Source organism: Pomacea canaliculata, linkage group LG1 (assembly GCF_003073045.1).
Source record: "Pomacea canaliculata isolate SZHN2017 linkage group LG1, ASM307304v1, whole genome shotgun sequence".
NCBI classification, from domain to species: Eukaryota; Metazoa; Mollusca; class Gastropoda; order Architaenioglossa; family Ampullariidae; genus Pomacea; species Pomacea canaliculata.
In genome coordinates, this window is record NC_037590.1 from 39,059,635 (window position 1) to 39,084,216 (window position 24,582).

Here is a 24,582-nt window from a genome sequence, read left to right on the forward strand (position 1 = left end):
TTTTTGAAAACATATACTCTGTCTCTGTGCGTCTCTCTGTTATGCGTGTGTACACGTGCTGGTGCGCGCGAGCGTGTGTATGTGAGTGTGTGAGTGGCATATGTTTACAATCCGACCAAAGACGCGGTGTAAGCCCTTTAAAAACCTGTAAATGGGAGCAGGTATCTACAGGTAAACAAAGAGGAGCGCGATGCACTTGCACTTTTATCTTACCTGTACCGTGTCAAACCCACTCGCATCTTTGACTTTCAGGACTTGGCTCGTCCTCCTGGTCAGATGGTTTCTCTAACCTTGCGCTAGAAATGCTTCTGGCAACATGAGTGTTCCCCTCGGTGGACGAGGCAGTGTACACTTTTGTGGACGGCAATACATCCTCTCTCTCTCACACACACACCTCCAGTCATGTGATCTCAATGGTCACACTGTTGGTCTGTCTGCACGCGCACAGAGAGCACACAGTGGCACTCATGTCTAACAGTCTCTGCGTTTTTGTTGTAACGGGTATGAGAATTTCCGCAGGAGTGACAGAAGCATCTTGACACTACGCCAGCAGGCACACCCTCTCAAAAGGTCTGTGTTATTTAGAAGCACGAAGATAGAGTGTAGCTTTAATGCTTTAATTGAATTATTTTTGAATTTTTGTCGAGAAACGACAGCAACGACCTCAGAGAGCTTCTTCCAGGAACAAATGAAAACATTTATCTTAGCGTATGTAGTAACATAACATAAATTCTGCCAACGAATGTCCTCAGTGACAGAGTATTAATGGTGTAGGATGCAGGATGTTTGATAGTCATGCCAGAGTTCGGTTTTTGTGAGCATGTCAAGAACAAAATCCGTCTGTCTTCTCTCTCCTGGTGCGGCAGTCGATGAGAGAATTGTATTTGTAAAGTGTGTTCGTCTTGATATTTCCCTAAACATGCCATCTGTACACTGTGTGTGAACAAAGAGGATCTGAATATAGTTTGGACAGATTCGACGAGACAGATTGTAATAGTTCGGGGTTCGGAAGATCGTTTTTATTCCTACAGTCGTCCATAAGTGTTAACAGCTCCGTTTTCAGACTTCTGGGGCGTTTGTTGTTGTTGTTTGTTTTTTTTTCTCGTTAATGAGAATATTGTGGAGTTATATAACCACTGATTCAGAGAGATACGAGAAACACGAAAATCAGATTGTATAAAAAAATGGGTTTTAATGGAAGTCACCTTTACAAAAAGTATTTTTACACAGCGATGACATTTTTTTCCAGTCAGTGACTTTTGTCATTTTGCAGTGTGTACACACCAACTGTTTGAGACCGAAAGGAGAAAGGTGACAGACAAATTGTGTTAAGTTATTAAGCAGAAATCTTTCGAGGGTTAAAGGAAAGAACACTACAAGAACTTGATACCATGCTTCCACCCCACCCCCACTCCACTGCTCCTGCCCGTGACAGACCGCATTAGGCGCACATTTCCGCCCTCAGCCATTTTTGCTGTATCCAAATAAACAACAACTGCAGCCAAGCTTTCAAAATACGAGATGAGAAAACAAGCCGGAAATGAGGGAATTGATACAGCCTGGGGAATAAACAAAGAGATTAATTTTTTTGAGATGATTTGCTGTAGAGAAAAGATGAGTTTTCCATAAAGCCAGCTGTTTAAGGGCAGACATTGCATTTAAAACATCTGCTCTCTCCGTCTGAATCTTTCTCCAATGTTCATATTATTTTTCTATAACCATATACATTAAGTTTCTTCTTAGGCGGAGCCTGAAAAAAGAGGTGGATGCACTAAGTTCCAGTATGTTGATACACCCGGCTAGACCTCTCGATATTGTTGTCTATATAGAAAATGAGGTGAGAACAGGAGATAACATTCTCCAGCTGATGTGTAGCGAGGCCTGTAATCCTGAGAGAAATTCCTTTCCACCTTCCGCGAGACGAGATTCGAACTCAGGACCTTAAAATCTTCGCTGCAAAGTTAATCCGACTTTCACCACTGAACCACTCCTGGCCGAATCCCCCGCCACCTTTCCCCAGTGTTCATAGCGACTGGTTGGCCTTTTACTCCCTACCCTCCCAACCTCTTCAGAGTGACTGAAGGTTGTTTACCTTCTAATCTCTGCTTCTTTCACGCTCTTCCTTTGTACTTCCTTTTTTTTAAAGCGAGGAGAGTGACTGATAGAAGAAAAGCAGGTGTAGACAAACAAAGCCATTATGTTTCATGCTGACAGTTAAGTAATCTTCGCCTTGATGAAAATTGAGGTGTGAACTACCAGCCCCGTGTTGCCCGAGTCTGTGGTGAGGGAGATGCCATGGAAACCTGTTAACACCAGCGGCGCCCGGCAGGTGGCAGCACAACCACAGCACCACATGCGGGGCACAGTGCCACCTCGGAGGTAGATCCTGTGCTTACACAACTCCAGGAGTGGGTGGTTGGCAGTGGGACTCGGCTGGGGGAAAGGATTCTTTGATGTGCAAGGGTCGGGGAGGGAGGGGATGAACTTTACTTTCGATAGAGTCATCTGCTTACACCAGAGGCGCCTTGCAGAGCTTTTATTTTAAACTATTTGGTGAGAAGAAGTTTACTGCTGTTGATCATCCAGGCTGAAGGCTGTACTTATTTTATTATTATTTTATTATTACGTATTACATCATCTAGTTACACGCACACACAGCGAACACACCCATACTCTGTAAGACACACACATACAGGAGAATGGGTCACTTACCACTTAACATCTCAAACAGCTATATGAGGACTGAAACAGCCATAGAGCACCACAAATAAAGGCGTTGGCTCTGACTACAGATGATGACAGGAAATGACGTCATCGTCTGATCATATGGAGGCTCTGCTGAGGGCGTGCTTAGTGGAACGCACATGCGTATGGGTTAGTCTGCCAGTTCATAATCTGCTTGACTACCCTGACGGATAGGAATGTGGCAGGTCTGAAGATGGAAAACTGAGAGCAAGTCAAGGTGTGACATGTAGGCGACAGAAGCCCTCGTACCCGCTACAAGCCAAGACCCAGAAGTCGTGCAATAGTCACGTGAGCTTTTCGTATCCTGCAATATTAGATGTTTGTTGATTCCTAATATTATCTCTTGGAGTCAACTTTGGCCCAAAGTCGGCTAAAACCTTGTGATGTCCTGGCGTCTCATGAGCATCAAAGTAACACCATCCTAGTCCCAAGATTTAGCCAGTGTATGCTATGTAAACAGTACTGGGCCAGTCGTGGTCTATGTGAGGAACAGATTACAAAGACCCCACAAGGTCTGGGTCAAGTTTGGTCTCATATTTGTTAGGTGGTAGATTGGGTTGCCAAGCTAGGACCAACAACATGCACAACTTTTGCATTTCCAAGTAGACTATCTAAATTAGTGAGGTGCTGAGGTGGATGTGCACTATGGCATGCCGGGAATGTAAATGAGCAGCTGACCCGAGCTTTTGTTGCACCTCACCTTGAAGGCCGTCATCAGCAACACTTGTGTCACAGGTAAATGTAAGTGTGACACCTGTGTGGTGAGCTCGTGAAGTTACCATACACCCAAGGACTGGTGTGAATATGTTGTTGTGGCCACACACTGTGTCATGTGTCGGTTGTTGTTGGTGAGATGCTGGCAGCTGGGTTGTTACACACTGTGTCATGTGTCGGTTGTTGTTAGTGAGATGCTAGCAGCTGGGTTGTTACACATTGTGTCATGTGTCGGTTGTTGTTGGTGAGATGCTAGCAGCTGGGTTGTTACACATTGTGTCATGTGTCGGTTGTTGTCAGTGAGATGCTAGCAGCTGGGTTGTTACACATTGTGTCATGTGTCGGTTGTTGTTGGTGAGATGCTAGCAGCTGGGTTGTGGCACGGACACAACTGTCGCCCAAGAGAGGCGTGGTCCTGAATGCTTGCGGTTTGAGGGCTGAACAAACACACAGAGCAAACTCATCATGTCTGGGGTCTGTATACAGCTGAGACTGCCGCTGCTAAATTCTCTCATTCTGTTTGATGTTGGCCCTATCTTTATCTGCTATTGCAGTATTCCACGTATTTGGGTGGATGAAAAATGTGTAGGACAGAAAGAGGAGGGGAAAACGAGCCGTGCTTTTGTGTGTGCGAGGGCGTGTGTGTGTGTGTGAGAGAGAGAGAGATAGTACATAATTTTATATGTGTGTGAGAGAGAGAGTATATAATTTTATATGTGAGAGAGAGACAATATATGTTTGTATATATATATATGTGAGAGAGAGTGTGTGTGTGTGCGCGTGCTTGCGTGCGTGCTAAACTGTTGATGGTTTGATTTCAGCCTTGTCTCGCATGTCCTGGATGACCTGTCTTGAATGTGTGCTTTCAAAACCTGTTCTTTCCCTCTCCTCGTTTAATTGCTCTGGTTTGGCGACATTCCTGACCAACTCCGCGAGAAGCACCCAAACAATAAGACCTGGAGACTTACAGACGAGCTTAATGTCCACTCCAGGCTGGTGTGAGCCAGCCACCAGAAATGTTGTGCACTCAAGAGGAAGGACAGGAGAGGGAAATAAATCTGTAGAGTGAGCTACAAAATACTGTACTCAGTCAAAGGTTATAAAAGGCGTCTCGTTGGCTAGTGCTGAGCTTCTCCTTCCGAGGACGATGGTTCAAATCCAACCGTAAGATTTTGGTCCATCGCGCAGTTTCTTTCAATCGTCATTCACGTAGCAACGGACGAAGGCTGCCAGTCAGTGTGCCAGCGAATGTAGAAAGCAAACACAGGGTATAAATACATTCAGTGGGTGGTCGTATTGGTGTCATGTATACAGAAGGTAATCTATTCACCTTCAGTGGCAGGTAAAAAAAAATCTGTAAAACATTAAGATAACAGGAAACGAGGAACCCAGGAAGGAAGGCAACTTTCCCAAGGGCTGGCTATGATGGTATTACCTGCTCCACTGTAACCAATGTAACACAATGACTTTCTTACAGAGGTGTTCTAGTCCCTTGATCGTGAGAATAAAAACATTGACTCTGCTGATGACACAGGCTCGGAAAATTTGTACTAGTCGGGAAATTTTGTAAACATTCACTATGAATATACGAGAGAGGAGAGGAGTGAAAAGATCTGTTTTCAGTCATAACACGTCCCACTAGCCACCAGCTAAACTATTGTTCGTCCTTCTTACTCCTCCTGTGAACCTGTAGCTAACACCAGACACATTTTCGAGTTTTGTGTTTTATGGGACTCCCCCTATCCACCGACATTCAAGGCACTCAGCAAGAAAACTTACTGTCGGCGATCTCGTTTTGTTATGAATGTGTTATCACAGACCTTAGAATGTGAGATAAGGGTACTAGAAGATGTTGTTAGGCTTCTTTTATCTCATATTTCACTCACTTTCTCCCTCTCTGTGCCGTGCTTGCTCTTATACTTTCTTGCAGTTCTTTCATGGGCCACACCTGTTATATATGGTGACTGGTCTCCCGTGACACACCATAACACCAATCCACCCTTGTCCATCTGTCTCTTTGTGTGTCTTTGTTTCTCTTTCTCTCTCTGTCTCTGTGTGTGTGTGTGTGTGAATAAATATGCATTCATTTATACACTCATAATTCTATCAGCCATGTTCTGTCTGGAACTCTGAAGACAGGTTTTCCCGACTGTAATTTCTATTTTTGTATTTTATTTATGTTGTTGACGGTAGAAGAAGTCATCGTTGTCAAGCCTGTGGCTTATAAACTAAGCATCCCGTATCAACCTTACAGACGATGGCAAGAGTCGGCCGATGATAAACAGTTATCCTCATGGAGAGATAGCAGAGAGCATTTTCATCCACTTCATCAGTAACTCGATCCAACAAACGTCCGCTCTAAACTAATTCTACCATGCTGTTTGTTGTGGGAGGCAATCCTCATTCTTTCCAATTTACAGGTTTGTTGTATTACATTTCTAATGGAGGTTGACTAGGATCACGTGATCCATCATTCAAGCGCTGGGCGAGAGACTATTTTCTTCCGTTTCTGTTGGTGGATGCAGGACTGCCAAAGCTGGTGTAAAGCTTGGTGTAAACACACGCTTTTCCTTTTAACTTGTGTTTCATAAAGTTCTGTTGAAACCTAAGTGTGTATATCAATGGTGTATACACCACGAGCATCATCTGTTTCCTCGCCTTTATCTTCCTGGCTCCTCTCACCTCGAGTGCAAGAATGGAAACAGTTATTGGCCCAGAGCATCCTGCTGTAGGCGATAGCTGGCCTTCAAGACCTGCCATCTAGCCTCCCACACCATAAAAATATGTACAATCACATTCAGCATATAAAAACCGTATTATTAGAAAGAGGTAATTAGAGGTGTGTGTAGCGCGCCCTCTGCTGGCGATGCCCAGTTTTTCCTCCACCTGAACGGAGGATTCACTGTGTTGATGCTCCAGCTGCTGCGATATGGAATGTTTGTTTGGCTTCTGCTGGCGGTGCAAATGAGGCTGATAGCAAGACAACTCTTACAGTTGTAGTTGGCCGACATTTTTGTTGTTTTTGACTGCAGCTCTCATGATCGGTGACGTGAGTGTTGTTTGTTTTGCCTCGCAGCATGATGGGAAGTCTCCCTTTGTTCGTTTCACGGGGATGCCCTTCTGGCTCCACAACTCATTTGCTTGCATCCGGTCTGGCACGGATCTTGGGATGGTTTTGAAATCAGTTTTTTTTTCTTGTTATGAATAATATGCTAGCGCTGGCGGCTGTGACCTGCAATATGTTAATACATTTAAAATGTTTGCTGTCGAAAGGAAGATGTCATGCTGTTCACAAAATACAGAAAACAGCATTAGTTCAAATGTAAAGGACCCGAGACTATCAGTACATAATGAAGAAGTTAACATTATTTTCCATTGTGTCAGGAAAACAGTATAAGTTTTCGCTGCACCGAGAGACGATTAGTTTATGATGTGGAGAAAAACAATATTAGTACAAAACACGGAGGTAAACATCGTTATTAAAATATTAGTCTACAGCTTACAGAGTAATAGTATTAATTTTGGTAGTAGTATTTAGTGACTGCATCTATGCTAATAGTATTCACCTTCTCAACATGAAAACATATTGAACTCTCTGCCTTGAGACCATTATTATGATGTCTGTGTGTTTATATATTTTCTTTGTAAAACTCTTTGAACTAGCCAAGAGGGAAAAACACATCATCTAACTAACAAACATATACTTGAACTTGTAAATATCTCGAACAAACATTTGGCAGCTTCACTATCCCCCGAGTAATCTCAAAGCCTTGGATTCAGCCCGAGACGATGCTGGGTTATCATGTTGACCTGGGGTCATGTACAGCAACTCATCGGCCTTCAGGATGTCGGCAAACCTTGGCAGCAAGCAGAGGCCAAGCCACCCTGTAGACAGTCTGGGTGCGAGTGAAGTCTGAAGCTCAGGACATGGAGAGGGTGGCTGAGGGGCTTTGATAAAGCTTTCTGACACCACCTGACACTGGCTGCAACAAGAGAGAATGACAGCCGCCTCCTTATCATCTTCTCACCCACACCGCCTCCACCAGGAATGGAACTTTGTCTGGTTGCAGAGAAGAGCTAGCTAGTGATCCAGTGCACTTTCTTTAGTTTATACATCAGTTAATCGTTTAATTAATCTGGTGTACTCAAGCGGTAAACATGATGTTCAGAGAGTGGCAGAGAGCCACAAAGAGAATGTTTTATTTTGATGCTCTTTAGCCAGGAAGGAATTTTTTTTTTAATTCTGTTGCTCTGGTATATAACACATAAAATACAATATTTAAAAATATACATCAAATAAAATATCAACATTAGTCATTTAAGAGTACATCCATTAGCCAAGCAAACCACCAAAAACAAAGTATTCAACTCTCAGTTTTTGTTCCAGTCACAGACCTATCCGAAATACTTCATCCACACTTATTTTCTTTCATCTAAAACTGCTGCTCACACCCTCCAGCAAGGTCATGTGACCTGTCTTCCTCTTTTCCTTTTTGTATCATGAGAGTGAAGCCAGGTTGTGTTTCTGTCATACATGTTAAAGTAAGATGGAACATATATACAGCAAGTCTTGTTGACTGCAATAATGTAGAAAACATCAAGTCGACATCTGCTGTTCCTCACTCACACACAAACAACTGTTTATCGTAGATAAAAGATGCATAAACAACCGTTTATTGTGTGTAAACACTGCACTTCACATGCTGGCCTGTAACCAAACACTGTTTTTATTTACCGACAATACCAGGACATGACACTGAGTGGGAGTAAGTAAGAAGTTAAGCATCGTTCACAAAATGTTCATTTTAATGCAATGCTTTTCTGAAAGTGGAACGATTAAAGAGAAGGTTAATTAAGTTCCACTTGTTCAAGAATTGTACACTTAATAGCAGGAAACCAGATATGATTATTTAATGTCAAACTCTCTGTATAAAGAACTCCTCAGTCTTAGTCTAGTTATTTTCTTCCTGAATTCAAAACGCGAGTAAAGACAGAAGTGTTTATCCTGGTTGAGGGATGAATGGCGACCGCATCAACAGACAGCTAGGAAGTCGGTTGATGTTTTTACAGCAGCCTTCTCCAAAATCTCTGGTCGAAACCCTTTCCTACCAAGTGAAGCAAGCGTCCACAATGCTGACTTGTAGCAAAGAATTGGACAGAACTGATCCTGGATGTCGACTGTCCTCTCGGTCAGGTTCACATCCATTGCACGTCCTTTGGGGCATGACCACTGAAAATCGTCCTAAAAAATTCCATACACGCTTCTTTTTCTGTGGGATTATTTTTTGTAGAAGTATTTATTGTTGAAGCAAAACGTGTATACTTGAATCTAGAATTAATGAGACCAGGAACTGCGCAGGTAAGCCGAAAGTCTGGGACTTATTAGATCACGTGACTCGCTCAGCGATCCACTCTCGGTATAAATCCATCCGCCGGCTGATTCACGAGCACGGCAGTCGCGTCTAAACCGTATCGTCTCCATCCGCCTCGTGAAGGAGTGTGAAAAACAGAGAGTATAGAAGGCTGGGGTGAGAAGGAAGGCAAGTCGGTGTAGGAATCCGTGAAGGAAACGCCAGAAGATGTATTAGAAGCCATGAACAGGACGTGGCACTCGGCGAGGCTCGTTATCAGCTTCTGCAACAGACGTCGGGGCGGGGCAACACGAGTGATAACAGGAGGGCATGTTGGATGAGGGGTTGATGATTTGTGAGATGTTTGCTTGAGTCATGTGACACAGCTTCACGTCGCTCTCCTGCTCGTCTTTTTCTTTGCTCGAGTTTGTTTTTAACTTCTTTCTTTCATACACACAAAGTTAGCAGGTCATTGTCAAGATGCTATTCCTATTTAAATTCAGAAATTTAAATTCGCGAAACTCGTGTAGTTTTAGGGAGTGTTTGACATCCCTGTGGGAGTGTGCACAGGTGCAATTATACCTGAGAGGCTGATATTTTCTGATCATGTTAGCTAACTGCCTGTATTTAAAGAAACATTATAACGCACTGCTTCACGCCAGTCATTAATCTAATCGCTTGGGGATGGGGTGTGCACCGGGCTTCCGGTGATCAGTCCTGGGTCTTGAGACAGGGTGAGTTCTAATCCCGTGCAACCAGTCCCAAGATGTCGTCAGCAGGTAGCGAGTGGGGCGTGAACTCTTCTGTCCCACCTGATGTTTACCAGTTACGGGCCTCTTTCCTTCCATCCTCCAAGGAATCCCATCTCCTGGATTTGCCGTTCCGCTTTCTGAAAATCTGCTAATGAGCTTGTATGATTTTAAAATCTCTTCCGACGAATCGCTGGATGTCTGCACTCGTTGCACTTGAGGAGGCCTTGATGATAAATTGGTCTCCACATCCAACCTCTCGATGGCTGGCCGAGAGGTGATGGGACTCGCTTTAAACACCTTTGTACCCCATGCACTCGCTGGGTGAGAGCACCTGTTTACCAGCTGGACTCAACACACATAAAGCACCCAAACCTGTCGTCTCCTGGCTCATGGCCTGCTCGTGCATTTCAACGGTGATTTTCATCCCGGTTTGACCTCGAGTCACGTCAAATATTTTTTTTGGAACGTCAGACTCTGAGTGCTCGTGCACCTCACGTGCCTTGCAGAAGTCGGGGTGAGGTCTGCCGAGCCAAATGTTTGTTGTTGAAAAAACATCTACCACGTGATCATTGAATTTCAAAACGCGTGAGCAGCAGCAAAGTTTTGTGAAATCTTCAAATATTGTACTGCAATACTTGGCATCACGTAACATGATGTCATTAATTAATCGTTATTAATTATTGAAAACGCGAAATATTAGCATGCGACTAAAATTCACTCGCAAAGTGAAGAGATTATGGTCGTAACCCAAACAACCGAAAAAAATGCAAAACTATCATTTGCTAAGTGATGTCTACTTTGTGATGGACTCTAAAATGTAACTCCTCTGGCACTCAAAGCAGCGGCGTATGAATTTCAAACAAAAAAGTTCTTTATTTCAAAAGACAATGATGGGGACACATGACCATCTTAAATAATTCTTGTCTAAAATATTCACGTTCAGTAAATCCAATTTATATATTTTTTATTTATATTCAACATAAACTTTTTGTGATGTCTTAATTATTATGCAGAGAGAGAGGGAAGGAGAGAGAAGCAAAAACTAGAAAAGGAGACTGGAATAGCACTTTTGCCCTTGTCAAGCTGGTCTTTAAGTATCTTGGCTTGGCAACCTTGCAGTGTGAAAATGTTTCAGTGTGAAAATGTTTGCGTCTTCCACTCGGAGGGAGTAGGTCTGGCAGAGTTAACGAGTGGAGCCAGTCGGGGGTTCTTTGCGCTAATGGAGGCCAGATAGCTTCTACAGTCCAGACGATGTCAAGCCTTTCTGTAGCAGGATGCTAGAAATAGAATAAACTGCAGTCTGGTGAGCAGTTTGGACATGTGAACACGACATGCCTGCACTCCTTCTCGTCTTTATTGCTGTCCCTTCTCTCTCTCCCATCCCCCTTCTCTCTCACACACACAGACGCTTTGCCCAGTATTATATAGAGCTGACAAACATGTCAACAACGGAGCTGAAAATGCACGTGCGAGAGTCTTTAAGTTTTCTTTAAATGGTCGTAAAAGATTTCTGAAGGTTGTATACATTTCCTGCGGAGTCTCAAGTGGCTCACAGGTCCTAATCAACTGCCAACGACTCGTGACGTCGCCGTCACCGTTGCGGTATGTGACGTGCCATCTCTCAGTGATGCACACACCATCCTCTGCATCTTCAGGAAAGTCACGTGGTCTAACATATGGAGGCCGACAGGCAAAGAAAAACATGGGCTGGGAGCCAGCAGAACGTTACGAAACCTTTTTTTTTTTTTTTTTTTTTTTTTTTTTTGGCATGAGCATCTGCTTGGGTGAGGTGAAGATGTGAAGAGAAGACATGGTGGATAAGAGCGGCTCTTGACAGTAACTAGAGCTTCAGATCTCGGCACAAAAATGTTTTTCCTTCTCAAAGTGAAAACACACTCCTCCAAATTATTATAATCAAAGAGCTGACCACGTGGTCTATTAAGCATTTTTTTGAAGTCATATGATGTCTCTTGTCTCACTCCTCTTCCACATTGGGATAATGGAGATTGAGTGAAGTGGGGTGGGCTGGAAGGAAAGAAAAATTCACAGGTGCAGAACATAGGAAGAGTAGATGGTCATGGACAGGGGAAGGGAGAAAGATTGAGATAGGTGGAAAAAGAGAGAGAGGAAGGAGATGAGAATGTATAAAAAAAAAGGAGTTTCATCCTTGTTACATATTTATTTATGAACCCTCTAAAGTCAAAATACTGACATCGTTTACGAACGTTCATCAGACTAGAATAGTGTTGACCATTATTTAACATTCAGACCAGAATTAAGACGAAAGTTCTAAATATTGGCCGACACTATAAAGTGCAATCGCAAGTTTTAAAATTATGATCGACAGAAGGAGGAAAACGGTCCGTTCGTACAACCAGATCCTTCTCCTTCATCAGGAGGCTGGAACCAAGGCGAGTGAAGATGCAACTTCACGCACGTGTGACAAGAAGCAGTTTGGCAAACCCGGAACAAAAGGTCATCTGGGGTTGTAAACCTCATCTCCGAGGCTCCTACCTGTGGAGACGATAACGATGAATGCAGTGCAATGTGCCCGCTGGCATGACAGAGTTACAGCTTGTCCTGCTATTTATAGGGTTTAAGATCATTTCCTCAACAACAACAACAGCATGTGACCCGTCCTCGAACTGTGAGAGATCTGGAGCCGGATGTAGAGGTTGATGCTACCTGCCAGAATCTCTCAGGGGTCAAGGATGTGCACCTGGCACCTGTTCTCCACATGCTTATCATCGCCGTCCAAAAACTCAAAGCTCTTTAGAAGGGAGGAGAGAAACTGGTTTGTTGTCATGTTTTCTTCGTGAGATATAAACCTTTTGGCGCGTGCTCCATCCCACGGAAAATATGTATACAGTGAGAGATTGTGTATTAACCTCGTGTACAAGACGAGATGAGGCGGCGCCCGTGGTGAGCAGATGACGCGGGAGGTGACAAGTGCCAGGGTGGCGGTGGTGAGGTGACAAGTGCCAGGGTGGCGGTGGTCTCTGACTAATTACTGCCACCAGCCGCGACAGTACTGGCACTGAGCGCGCGGAGCGAGTGCTACTGGGACTTCCGCCACTTGGTGACAAGTGCCTCCCTCCCCCCGCTCTCCATCCTCCACCCTCCGCCCTCCGCCACCATTGTTTGTCTTCCTCTTCTACCTTACTTCCTTCTTTTTTTGTATGTTTCTATTTTGCTCGCATGCGCATCCATACAGTCTCTCTTTCTCACACAATCTCTATCTGACACACACTGATCACTTTTCTTTCGTCTCTCTCTTCCTTTGTCATCTTCTTATTGTTTCTATGTGCGCGTGTTCGAGTATGTGTATGTATATATGTGTTTTGGCGTGTGTCAAGACGTGTGTGTGTGTGTGTGCGTGTATGTGTATGTATATGTGTTTAGACGTGTGTGTGGGCGTGTGTTTGTGTGTAGGAAGCAAGCTGGGCGTCCACCTATTGTCCTCTACAAGAAGAGACCGAGGAGTGGAGGCTGCATTGGCTGCTTCCTGACCCCGAGTGCACTATTTTAGGACTACCACACTTTGAAGTGCAGGTTCTTTGTTTAAACACTTGGAAATTTAGCAAACCGTGAACCCCAAACACGTCTACAGCCATTCCTACCCCACCTGAGGTTAAGTAGCAATCACAAAAAGACAATAATTACTACAACGATTGTTCTGCTTTCGTCGCCGCATGTATTTCTGCCTTTCTTTCCGCCTCCTTTGCTCTCTCTCTCCCCCTTCCATGCGACTGTGCGGAAATTTTTGTTCTTCAAGGTCTAGACTCTAGACATTAGTCCTGACCTTGAGGGCATCTCTTTCCGTCTTGACCCTTAACCTCTCGTGACGAAACACAAATCATGCGACCTACGGTCACCTACCACACACTTTAAGTTGCAGGAGACTCAGTGTGGGGGACTGGGTGGTGGTAGTGGTGGTGGTGAGGTAAAGTGCACCATAATGGGCACTTCGACGTCGTCGTCGTCGTTGATGTCGCAATGCAGTGATGCACCGCTGGTGGTGGAGGCGAGGTCAAGTCTGCGGTGAATGGTCGACTAGAAAAGTCATCTGTGACGAGGGCGCTGGTGCTGGTATCACTTCCCTTTCTCTCTGTCCCTGCGTTGGTCTCACTGTCCACTCAGATAATCATACTAGTGACACCGTGAGATGTATACGTATATCTATATATTGGAGATGACCTCCTTGCCCTCTCGTCTCGTTCTCGTTCCCTTCAACTTCCGTCACACGTGGACTGAACTGTCAGGTCGTGCGTGGGAATAATTCGCAAAGAATAGTTGTGGCTCCCGTGTAAGCTCACTCGCATGCGTGTAAGGGACCTTCAAATGAGATCGAATGTGTGACAAGGTTTGTCAAATATATACACGATGTGACAATACGTGTCGAGTTAAGCAGCCTCTTACGGGTATGTAGCTCGTGATCTTATGACTGTATTGGAAAACAATCCGGATATTTCAGCTCTTTCTACCCCACCTCCCGACTGCGAATGTTGGGTGAGATAGAGAACGAACCGCCCACCCTCCTTCATCTGTAAAGTCAATGGTTGCAGGAAGCCATTGAAGACAAAAGATAAGTTAGCTGACAACACAGACACGATGGCTAACATGCAGTCTGCTGGGTGCAGCGCTACCCCTTGCTAGACACCCGTCTTGTCATGCGTGCCGAGGTCAGGTGATGCAGAATAGCATCATCAAAGGCATTCAAAGGTGTGGCAGGCGCACATCTGCCAGTCGGCGAGAAATTTCCTGGGAAAGCGCAGGAGCCTGGCAGGGGAGCCTGGGGAGGTGAAGCTGGGGAGCCTGGGGAGCCTGGGAGGGTGGAGAAGCTACTTACCACTGCCGCTGAATCAGTAACAGCTGCACCAAAGCTGTCTTTGAAAAAACACTTTAGCTTGCGCTTGACATCTCATCTTCTTTTAAGACTTTCCGGTGAAGCTTTAGAGCAGATCACAGGCCAGGCATTAACAAGCATCACCTGCCCGTGTTTGCTTATATATGTATACATAATTTTTTACTAGACCCATTTTGATGATGGATATGCAACAATTATTGTTTTTTACTGTCTCCTTTTTATATCAGTAATCAATAAACAAGAAAAAAGATCACATGTTTTCAAATGTCTATTTTTGGGGTGATTTGCTTCTTACAAGTATCATTCGCATTTCATAAACATCAACACCCAGGAAGCCTCCTTCTGCGAATCAGAAACTAGATTCTCCTCTCTACATGAGCAGGTCTACTTTATAGCATCTTCTAGAAATGTGTTATCGCCGGATAAATGTTTCTTGCACTGTGTTTGCTTCAAGCAGGCAAATGCTGAATTTTGTAATAGTTCACGTCTGTCTGTCTGTCTGTCTGTCTGTCTGTCTGTCTGTCTGTCTGTCTGTCTGTCTGTCTGTCTGAATTAAATTTCTCAGGCAGAAATCATTCCCGGAAGTATCCATTTTGAAATGCCTTATCAGCCTTATTTTCTCTTACCATCTTTATCTCACTCCTATTTTTTCACCAACCTTTCTTCACTGATATGATCAGTTTCATGTTGTGAACTATAACCACGTAACGATACCTCTTTATGTTTATTGCAGAAATCCACGCAGGACGTTAATATACGGGAGCACTTGAGCATTTCTTACCTGGTGAGTACTAAAACACCTGCCGTGTGTTTTTATTACCGGCGTTAGAGCCCGGAGTTGTTTCCACCTGTATTTTTTATGTAACGGACCTTATACCTGCGAGCTTCAAATGCAGTGCCGGATGTGATAAAATCTTGAGCACCAGTGAACAGATCTGTGAACATTGATACTGCGGTTCTGTTCTCTGAGGGCGAGTTGGAGGTTGTACTAGAGGCGTAGGCGAGTAAAATAACATTAAGAGCAACGGAAGTGACGCAATTAACTTTTTTCCCTCCCTACAGCAAAGATCAGAAATGAGCCTCCGTTTGCAGCATAGCTTTATTCAGCTCACTTCATAGTGCCATCATAGTTTAAACTACGAAATAGTTTAATTAAATTCATTTCAAAGCGTGAAAGCCTACGACGCACATAAATCAGTTTAAACTTTTCTTTATGGACACTTCTAACACTAGAGGCCGGCTGCTCTGGCGGACTGCCTGGGATGTTGTCAACCGTCGTAGTCGGCTACAGAAGGCTTTTATAGCTTTGTTTGTCAACTGTGGTTGTTGATGTAACATTAACCGATGTATAGGCACTACCACTGTCAAATAAACTTGGGCCCGTCAGTCCGGACAATCGCTGCTGCTGCTGCTGCTGTTGTTGTTGTTGCTGCTGCTGTTGTTGTTGTTGCTGCTGTACAGTTTCACACACACGAGTTTGCTAGAAGAAATCAGAGATGTTTTATTCAAGTCGACATGCTTGTGTGACATGTGCACGCTCCTTGCTTGCTGCAAACACTTGGTCAAAATTTACATGTCGGGGAAACTGAAAAGCTTAACAATAAAGAACGATAACCAGTGACTGCATTGCGTTCTGCAATTACGTCCCTTGTCTGCCGTGTTTTGCTCTGTAATGTCTGGTGGCGAAGTCAAAATAATTCCTTCCACCGTTCAAGGTAATGACATTTGTATCATGCAGACACCAAAATTTGTCTTTGCTTGCATTTTGTGTAAATATATCATATTTTTCACAGGTAATTACTTCAAGTTCTTTAATCGTTAACAGTTTTTGTGTCATTTAATTAAAACTATTATTTACTCAAAATCGTCAGACGATTCAGAAAAAAAAAAAATGAAAAAAAAGGCTTGGGTCTGTTTAGTGAAGTGTGAACAGTCAAGAATGAAAAATGTCTGAGAAATGTCTAATGTTAGTATGGCGATCAACAAGATTGTGTTGAGACAGGATGTCAGTGTTAGGTTGTCGCGATCTGGGCAGCAATGGGGCCGCCCGTGAGTGTGGTGACGCACGAACATTCCATGGTCCCAGATAGGTTTACTGGCAACTGCGACACATAATCTGCAGCGAGACACAATGTTTTGACAGCTTGCTTTTTTGCCGGACTCATTGCCCCGCAACTTCTGTTGTCGAAAAAACGGAGAGAGGGAGGAAATGGAGCTTCATATGACGAGCAAAACAAGAGGAACTTAAGCAAGAATGCAAATGTCCCATTTAAAGACCTAGTAGAGCACGATGTTTTCTTAATGACCGATTAAAACTCAGCGGAAGATCCCATTTCATGCAATTTCAGTGAATATCCCCTTTTCTTTGTCGGAACAAAACATTATCATTTGTGCAGGAGGTCAGAGTTGAGATCACCTTGTTACACTTATATTCCTAATTAACATTATTCCACATTTCTCATTAGTTAAAACTTCGACAACATAAACGTATCCTTGTATCCTGATCTCTGTGTTGTCGATCTCTTTATTCTCATGGAGATTTTAGGTGTACATCTCCAAAACGAAATGGAAGCATCTCTCGCCGAACACTAACTAGTCATTAAGAAAACTCTACCCTACCAGACCTTTAAACGAATCTTTCACCACAGCCAAGTCAAGGTCCCTGGCCTCGTTTTTGGATGTCGTGGTTCCAAGAGCTTTCTTTTTTTCTCCAGTCCAAAGAAGAAAACTGCGTTGTAGCCTTGTTTTTCTTCAATGGTGGTTCCTGCGATGATTATGGTAATTTATCGGATTCGCTTTCTTATATTACAAATACAAAAAATTGAAGGTTTGCTTTTTCATTTTATATTTGAAATAGAATACAGCTTTCCTCTTGCGAGATATGTTAATTGCAGTTTGGCACTGGATAGCGTAGGCGTTGCTGATCACCACGAATACCAGAGAAGAGAGAACACCATGTTGTCGAAGGCTAAGATGATGTGGTATGTCCTGGTCTGGTACCCTCATGTCTGAGCGACTAAATTCCAAGATTCTTTCTTTCTTTTTGTTGTTTTCTTTCCCTTCTTTGATAAATAAAAAGAGGGGACACAAACAACTTGAAAGGGTTGCAATCGATCATATTACGGGGCTCCCTCTCTTTATGACGGAGCTCTCACAAAATTTTGTTTACGCGCTTTTCACGGTCCTCCCTCCTTCTCTCTCTCCTCTTCTGTTGAATCCTTTCCCCAGTCTCGCCATTGACTTAAGTACGAGCGACAAGGGTTTAAATCAAACTTTTTGCACTCATTAGGGCTGTTGGGATGATAAATGTTTTCACTTCGTTTCATGAAAATTCTCATTACAAGACCGTCAGCTCCATAAAGCTTGATGACTGGAATGTTCTCCCTGTGATGTGTTGTTTCAATTCTCATCGGGAAACGAACACGCACATCTTCACATTTCCCTCTTGTCAACAACCTACACAGCTGCATATCTTTGGTGGAAATTCTTTTCATTCTTAAATTGCCTCTTAAGAAAATGGCAAGTTTTAAAAAGCCTCTAATTTGTAGCCTACATTTCTCGCCCCTCGTGCGCAGTCAGACGTCACACAAATACTCGGTTACAGCTCGGCTTCAGTTGCCATGGAAATGGAAGTGGGGTGGCGACAGCTGCAGCAACATCCATCCTGCCATATATTTTTTGGTTTTTGTTTTTTTATTTATTTCTTTGGGGGGGGGGTTGTTGTTTTTGGGGGGTTTGGGGGATGATTACTAAGGGAAGTCTTTAATATCTTCATTTCTTCACGTCAGACGCTGTGGGTGTTGGCAACCTGTGAATGGTAACCACATGGAGGGTCTACAGCCAATTGTCACCAAGTGTGAGAGAACCCTCATTTTGTAGTCTGGTATGCATTTCACGGTCATTTAATGTGTACAGCGAGCTGTAACTTGTAAAAATCTCTCCTGTAAACTTTATAGAACAACCTGCGTGTCAAATGTCGAAACAAATATGTGGATCGAGTTTAAATCAAGAAAGGAATTCTCAAAATTAGCGCAAAAAATTATGTTTCATAGAAACATGCGTTGGAACATGGACATGATATGAACAGTGAACAGCGGATAGTGTGTCGTCTTCGTTTATTTCCAAGCAAGTCACTTTTTGACTTATCAGGTACTTACTCACCTGTGCCCAGGTAAGTAGTGTTTCCAGACGAAAGAGAGATGAATTGGCGGCTGATAGTGCATATATGCGTGTTTGTGAGTATGCACATGCGTATGTTTGTGTACATGCGTGTATGTGAGCGATTGTGTGTGTACGTGTCAAGGTCCCCAACATCCTCTCACTGCACTATTTTTCTCACGAGCTATGTGATCCTTGCGCCATCCTTACGCGATGACCTCATCACATACCGAGGACCGAGACGCGCGAAAAGGTGCAAAACATCTTAATTACGGAGATAGCGGAGTCTGGCGCAGTTATCCTTCATTAGTTCTCTCCCCTTGTGTGTGTCTCCGTGGTTCGTGTCTCACCTGCACGTTGGCGAGAAAAAGAAGAAAAGGTCTGGCAGGTCTCGTGCTGAGACATTGCTACAGCCAATCTTCTCTTCTTTTTGTCCTATTGACAGTGTTTCTTGAGAATGTTGTCTACTTGTTCACCGCTGTGGATGCCAAGAGCAAGTGTCTCTTATTGTTAACATTCAAGAAAGCGGGAGAATCGTTACAGTCAAAACTATTTACTGTGGCTAAACTTGAGACTTGCTTAAAGACTCAGTGGATTGACGGTAACTTGTTTTCTATCTTCACCTCCATGATTCTCTCTATCAAACTGAACTCTCAATGACAATATTGGACTATTTATTGGTGGAGCGCTTTGCTAAAGTCTTTGATGTAATTAATCATGATCTGCTCCTCGAAACAGTCGCAGTTGATGACATTTGTCGGAGCTCTTTGCAGTAAAATATGATGTTCCACAAGGCTAAGTCTTAGGTCCTCTTCTGTTCTTTGTCTACATCAGTGGTCTTCTCCGTCATTTCTCCTAATCATGCGAAATGTTTGCCGAGTACACAACAATACTTGCATGTCATAAACAAACTGAGCCACATGTGGCTGTTCTACACCAGGGTGCTGACTTACTTGCTTGCTAGGCAAAAACATCAATTCTCCCACCTCTCTCTCTCTCACACACACACACACAAACACACACACGTTTTACCCATTACAAAACTTGTTTAGAAAGGTGCCACATACCAGTTGTAACGAGTTCATTACTCAGCCACATACCTGATGTAACTGGTTCATTACTCAAACAAAATCCTGTCAAGTTAGATGTTAACACTCATCTCTGTACATGCAATTTAGATGTCTATCTTGTTTTGTTATTTGACTGTATTTTGTAGTAATGTAATGATTTAGTAGGTTTTTTAAACATCAAAAGCTAAATGTAAAAAAAAAATATAATTTTTCTATTATCTTTGTAAATAAAGACTTGTCTTTGCCACTGTATAATTCTACGTCCTATATCCGTAATCTTTTTTTCGGTTCTCATTGTTTTTTCAGGCTACCTCTCATTTTATATAGCTCTCTTGCACACACACACACACATAAATAGATGACGTCAAACACTATCTACATCTTCAGGTGTCTTGCTTACAAAACACAGGTAGGTTCCCGACTGCAGCCAAACAAAACATCTCCTCCCCTGGAGTGTTTGCACTAGGAGAGACAGTGCACTCTCAAGGGCAAGAACTGTGGCAAGTTCCATCAACACTCTCATTACCTTGCCCTTCACCTGTGAAAGGAGATTACCCCTTCCTCCCTCCACCCATCCAAAACAAAAACTCGTCCACAGATATTAATGGAGGAAAGCTGTATTATCACCCAGCTGGGTGATCAGACAGGGACCATCGTGTGCACCCAATGTCGTCTGGATCACCGGAACTATTAACTCAGGTGCCGTGTTTTGTCATAGGAGCCCCTAGCTCTACTGGTCTGATTATTATTTTAAGAAAAGAATGAGCGAAAACCCTTTCACCTGTTAAAAAATGTTTAGTATTTTAAAGATTTTTACTGGCCATGTCTCAAGGGCGGAATTTTATTCTGTCTGTCCGTCTGCTCCTCTATCTCTGCGGGAGGGGCGAGAAGCAGAGAAGGAGGAAGCCGAAGATTATAACCGTGTAGAGTTTACTGTTTGTTGTCTCCCTGTATGGTCTTGCTTTGGTTCTCTCCCTTTGAACTCTTGCTTTTCACATACAACTGTGATCAGTGGATAAGTGACTGGGACCAGAAATAAAAACAGGAAACGCCACCACAACTCACAGCATGACAGTTTTAAACTAGGTTCCCACTAAAAAAAAGTTTTAGATATGAACTACAAGTATAGCACACAGCAACATTGACACGGGTTCAGAGGAGAGGTGTACAACTTCTTCCTCCAGTGGAAGTTGAAACTTTATGAAGACACAGACTGGGACTTACTAACAGTTTTATAGTGAGTTTAGAGTTTTCCGCCCTTAGCAGCTGTTGTCAGTAAGCCATGTACCCGATACGCTCATGATGACCATCACGTGTGTTGCAGACATGATGGCGCCGGGACGCCATCTTGTGGTCGTGCTGGTCATGGCCACGTTTATGGGGACCAACTATGGTCAAGAAGGTCTGGAAGGTACGTAAAGTGCGCGCGCACACACACACACACTTATGTATATTCACACACACACACACACACACACACACACACACACACACACATTTATGAATATTCACACACAAGCGTACCCACAAACACGCGCAAATACACGTACACAGGTGCGTACATAAATGATTGTATGTGTGATTGTAGACATTGGGCATTGTATAATTATATGTAGGAGGGTATGATTGTATGACGTATGCATAGGTGTATATATGATTGTATGTATAAGATGTGCATAAATATGTGTCCATACTCATATTTGAATTCAAAGTTTCTTTTTTCATTTCTTTTGTCATTGACCTTGACTGATGTCCATGTTTCAGTTTTTCCTGTGGAAGGAGGCACTTTCAGTAAGATTTTTGTTCACTTTTATTTTACGTATTGGAATTCTTTCCCTGCAACCCTTACACACACACACACCTTCATCTTTTTCTCACCTTTAAGGTTTGTGTAACCTGTAAATACAACAGATTTATTATGATTTGTATTTTGTTAATTCTTCAAGGAGAATACGACGTACATGTCTGTAGCTTTTTTTATTTTGTCTTACAAAACTAAATTCATATGCAAATAGCTGCAGATACCTCCCTGTTGACCTCATCACATTTTGACCCCGTTGCGTGACTTTCGCTAGGAATGGGAAATTAGTTCTAGCTCAGGTCACGTGCTCTTAAAAGTCCCATCGTTGGCATGAGCAGCCAACCGTGTGAGGGTTTATTTGCTCATGCGCTAGACCTGTCTGCCTAACATTGAAATCTTGTTTGTTTCGTTTTGCAGCCTGCGGCAACCAGATGATGGACGTGGTGCTGGTGCTGGATGTGTCGGATGACGCAGCAGCGCTGGAGGCCTTCCGCAGCTTCGCCGTGGAGTTCGCGCGCTTCGCCAACCTGGACTCCGGGCTGGTGCGGATCGGAGTGGTGACGTACAGCGCCGAGGTGGACCAGCGCGTGGACCTCACGCGCTTCACCCAGACCGAGGCTCTGGTGCGCTTCCTCACTTCCCTGCGGCTGCAGCGGGGGCGGCGCGACACGGCAGGCGGCCTGCAGGCCATGCGGCAACTCTTCACCCCCGAGCGCGGGGACCGTCCTGATGCCCCCAACCTCGCACTGCTGCTGACCACGGGCAACTCAGTCTTGCGGGCCACACAGGTGAGACAACGAGGACACCGCTTAGCGTTGAAGTGGGTGGGGAGGATCGGGTAGAGGTGGGGATCACAGTTATCAAAGTTTGCCTTGCCAGCACTTCGTTGCCTCCCAACACTTGCCCCACGACCTGACTTTTGAACGTTCACTGGCAGGTGCCTGAAGAAGCGAATCTAGCTCATGAAGCCGGCATCAGCGTGTTCGCCGTCGCCGTTGGCATCAAAGACGAGAAGGAAGTGGACACCATCGTCAGCTCACCGGCGGAAGAGACGAAGTTTGTCGTCAACAGCCTGGAGGACCTGGCGATCCTGCCGGACGTGGTCGTGGGTCAGATGTGTGCTCGTAAGTCCGATCATTAGCATGAAAATTCTAGGAAAAAAACTTTCTGCTCCCCTTTTTTTCTTCCCACATACTCCTTCCTCTTTATATGTGTGTATGTTGGTGTGTGTGTGTGTAAACATGTATGAAGGTATAAGTGTAGATTAATGTAAATGACAAATTATCGCTTATTGCTTCATTCAGCTTACTACACTCAATACTCTGTTCTATTGCAGGTTTGCAGTCGCAAGTTGTTGATGAGCTGCAGGGTGACTACTTTTAATCCATTTGTTTATCATGTTAACAATAACCATTGGATGTTATCTTCCGTAAAACTATAATAAACTTTCATTTTCTCGCTTCAATGTGGCTGATTGATCCCTGTCAGTACATCTTCGTAAGATGTCTCTCGTTGGAGACAAGATTCAGAAGTTAATTCAGTAAACATTTTTGCTAATGTTTATTCCTCCATTGAAAGAAGTATTTGGTGTTAATTTTTTTCTAAGAATTCTTTCGACAAGAACGATCTCTCTGATGCAGCTTCCAGTCGCCTTGACCTCATCTTCCTGCTGCACTTCTCTGACAAGATGAACCAGAGGTCACTGAGCAGGGTGCAGGCCTTCATGAAGAGCATGGTGGACAAGGCAGACATCGACTCTGGAGCAGTGCGAGTGGGAACCGCAGTATATCGAAGGTGACTAAACAGCAGCCTATAATGCCTAGTGCTTTTTAATTACTCCTCACAATTTAAATATGTAAATAATACAAATTGCTTTTTATCATTTTTTGTAGAAAGTTTTGTGATCATCCTCCAGCACTAGTAAATTTTTTATTCCGCCAAGCGGACATGCGAAATTTGCTTTTTAAATTTAATTAATGTAGAATCATGTTGAAGCTTTTTACATGACTGATTAATGCTGGTTTAGCTCTATCGTGCCGGAAGGCTTTTCTACTAGGTCACATTACCAGTCCGCATGGAAATCCACCGCTTTCAAAAAATCATTAAAAAATAACTATAAGAAATAGAAAAAAAATTTTAAATGATAATAAGAGATTGAACTTAGTAAAACAAAAATATTCCTACGTGAATCCTGCATGAATAGTCAATTTTTGGTAATCCAAAGCAAAATAAGGTAGGTGTAATTGAATTTTCAAAAAATTTTCACACAGGGATGCACAGAATATATCATGCTAGCACAAGTTACACTTCCAGGAATCACACTTTGATAACTGTATATAAACTTGAAATGATTAAACATTGTTCTTGTCCAAAAAAAATCAGATTGATGCATTTAATAATATTATTATCGGTACGCTAAGAAGCTACAGAGCGGCGCAAAAAAAAATCACTATGGAGCACCGAGTGCCTAATTTTCACCCGTGTTAAAAAATTTATATCTGTTAAACTACAAAAAAGACAAACATATGTGATACGCCGTTTAAAAGAGCATTTTAAACACATTTGCCTGGTGTTAATTTCAAGAATTATAGGCTCTGATTTCTTGTAGTAAGCTCACATGAAAGATAGTAAATGTTTAGATTTCACAAGCCGATCGGAATGTCACACGTCAGAAATTAAAGAAATTTTTTTACATGATATATACAAGCATAAAGTACCAAAAAAGATCATATTTTATTAGAATATACATTAGAATTTAATATTACTCACTGTTTTCTTCACATTTTCTGTTGTTTGAGTACAAATCCACGTCAAATCGAGCGACCCGCAAAAATTTCAATATGGCGCTCACGTGTAAACAAACTATACTCTGCAGAAATCACGAATTAACACATGATTGGTTGAATTATTCAGCCTTTAAAGGGAAGCAATCGTTGGAGGAACAAGTCCTGAAGGTTCCCATGTTTTCTCCCTTATTTATTCGCTTATTTACGCGTTGTACGTGTCTTAAAAAAATACAACAATGCATCTCCCACCGGTGGGTGACCCGCAAGCCTGAGAAGCCGCGGTGAACTCACACCGGTGTCCTCTACGGCACGATAGAGTTAGAATTCTCCTTGTTTTC

The 24,582-nt window shown here is 43.3% G+C and overlaps 1 protein-coding gene across 1 annotated transcript in view; it reads left to right on the forward strand.

Moving 5' to 3' along the window:
* The window catches only part of LOC112561325 (collagen alpha-6(VI) chain-like), a 51,238-nt gene that overhangs the window by 7,897 nt on the left and 18,759 nt on the right, over window positions 1-24,582 (forward strand). Inside the window, exons 2-8 of the mRNA XM_025233739.1 lie at window positions 15,163-15,213; window positions 20,982-21,068; window positions 21,422-21,448; window positions 21,876-22,246; window positions 22,396-22,582; window positions 22,795-22,827; window positions 23,099-23,252. Of these exons, the coding sequence (XP_025089524.1) occupies window positions 20,984-21,068; window positions 21,422-21,448; window positions 21,876-22,246; window positions 22,396-22,582; window positions 22,795-22,827; window positions 23,099-23,252 (857 nt within the window). The 5' untranslated portion in view covers window positions 15,163-15,213; window positions 20,982-20,983. The remainder of the gene's footprint in view (window positions 1-15,162; window positions 15,214-20,981; window positions 21,069-21,421; window positions 21,449-21,875; window positions 22,247-22,395; window positions 22,583-22,794; window positions 22,828-23,098; window positions 23,253-24,582) is intronic.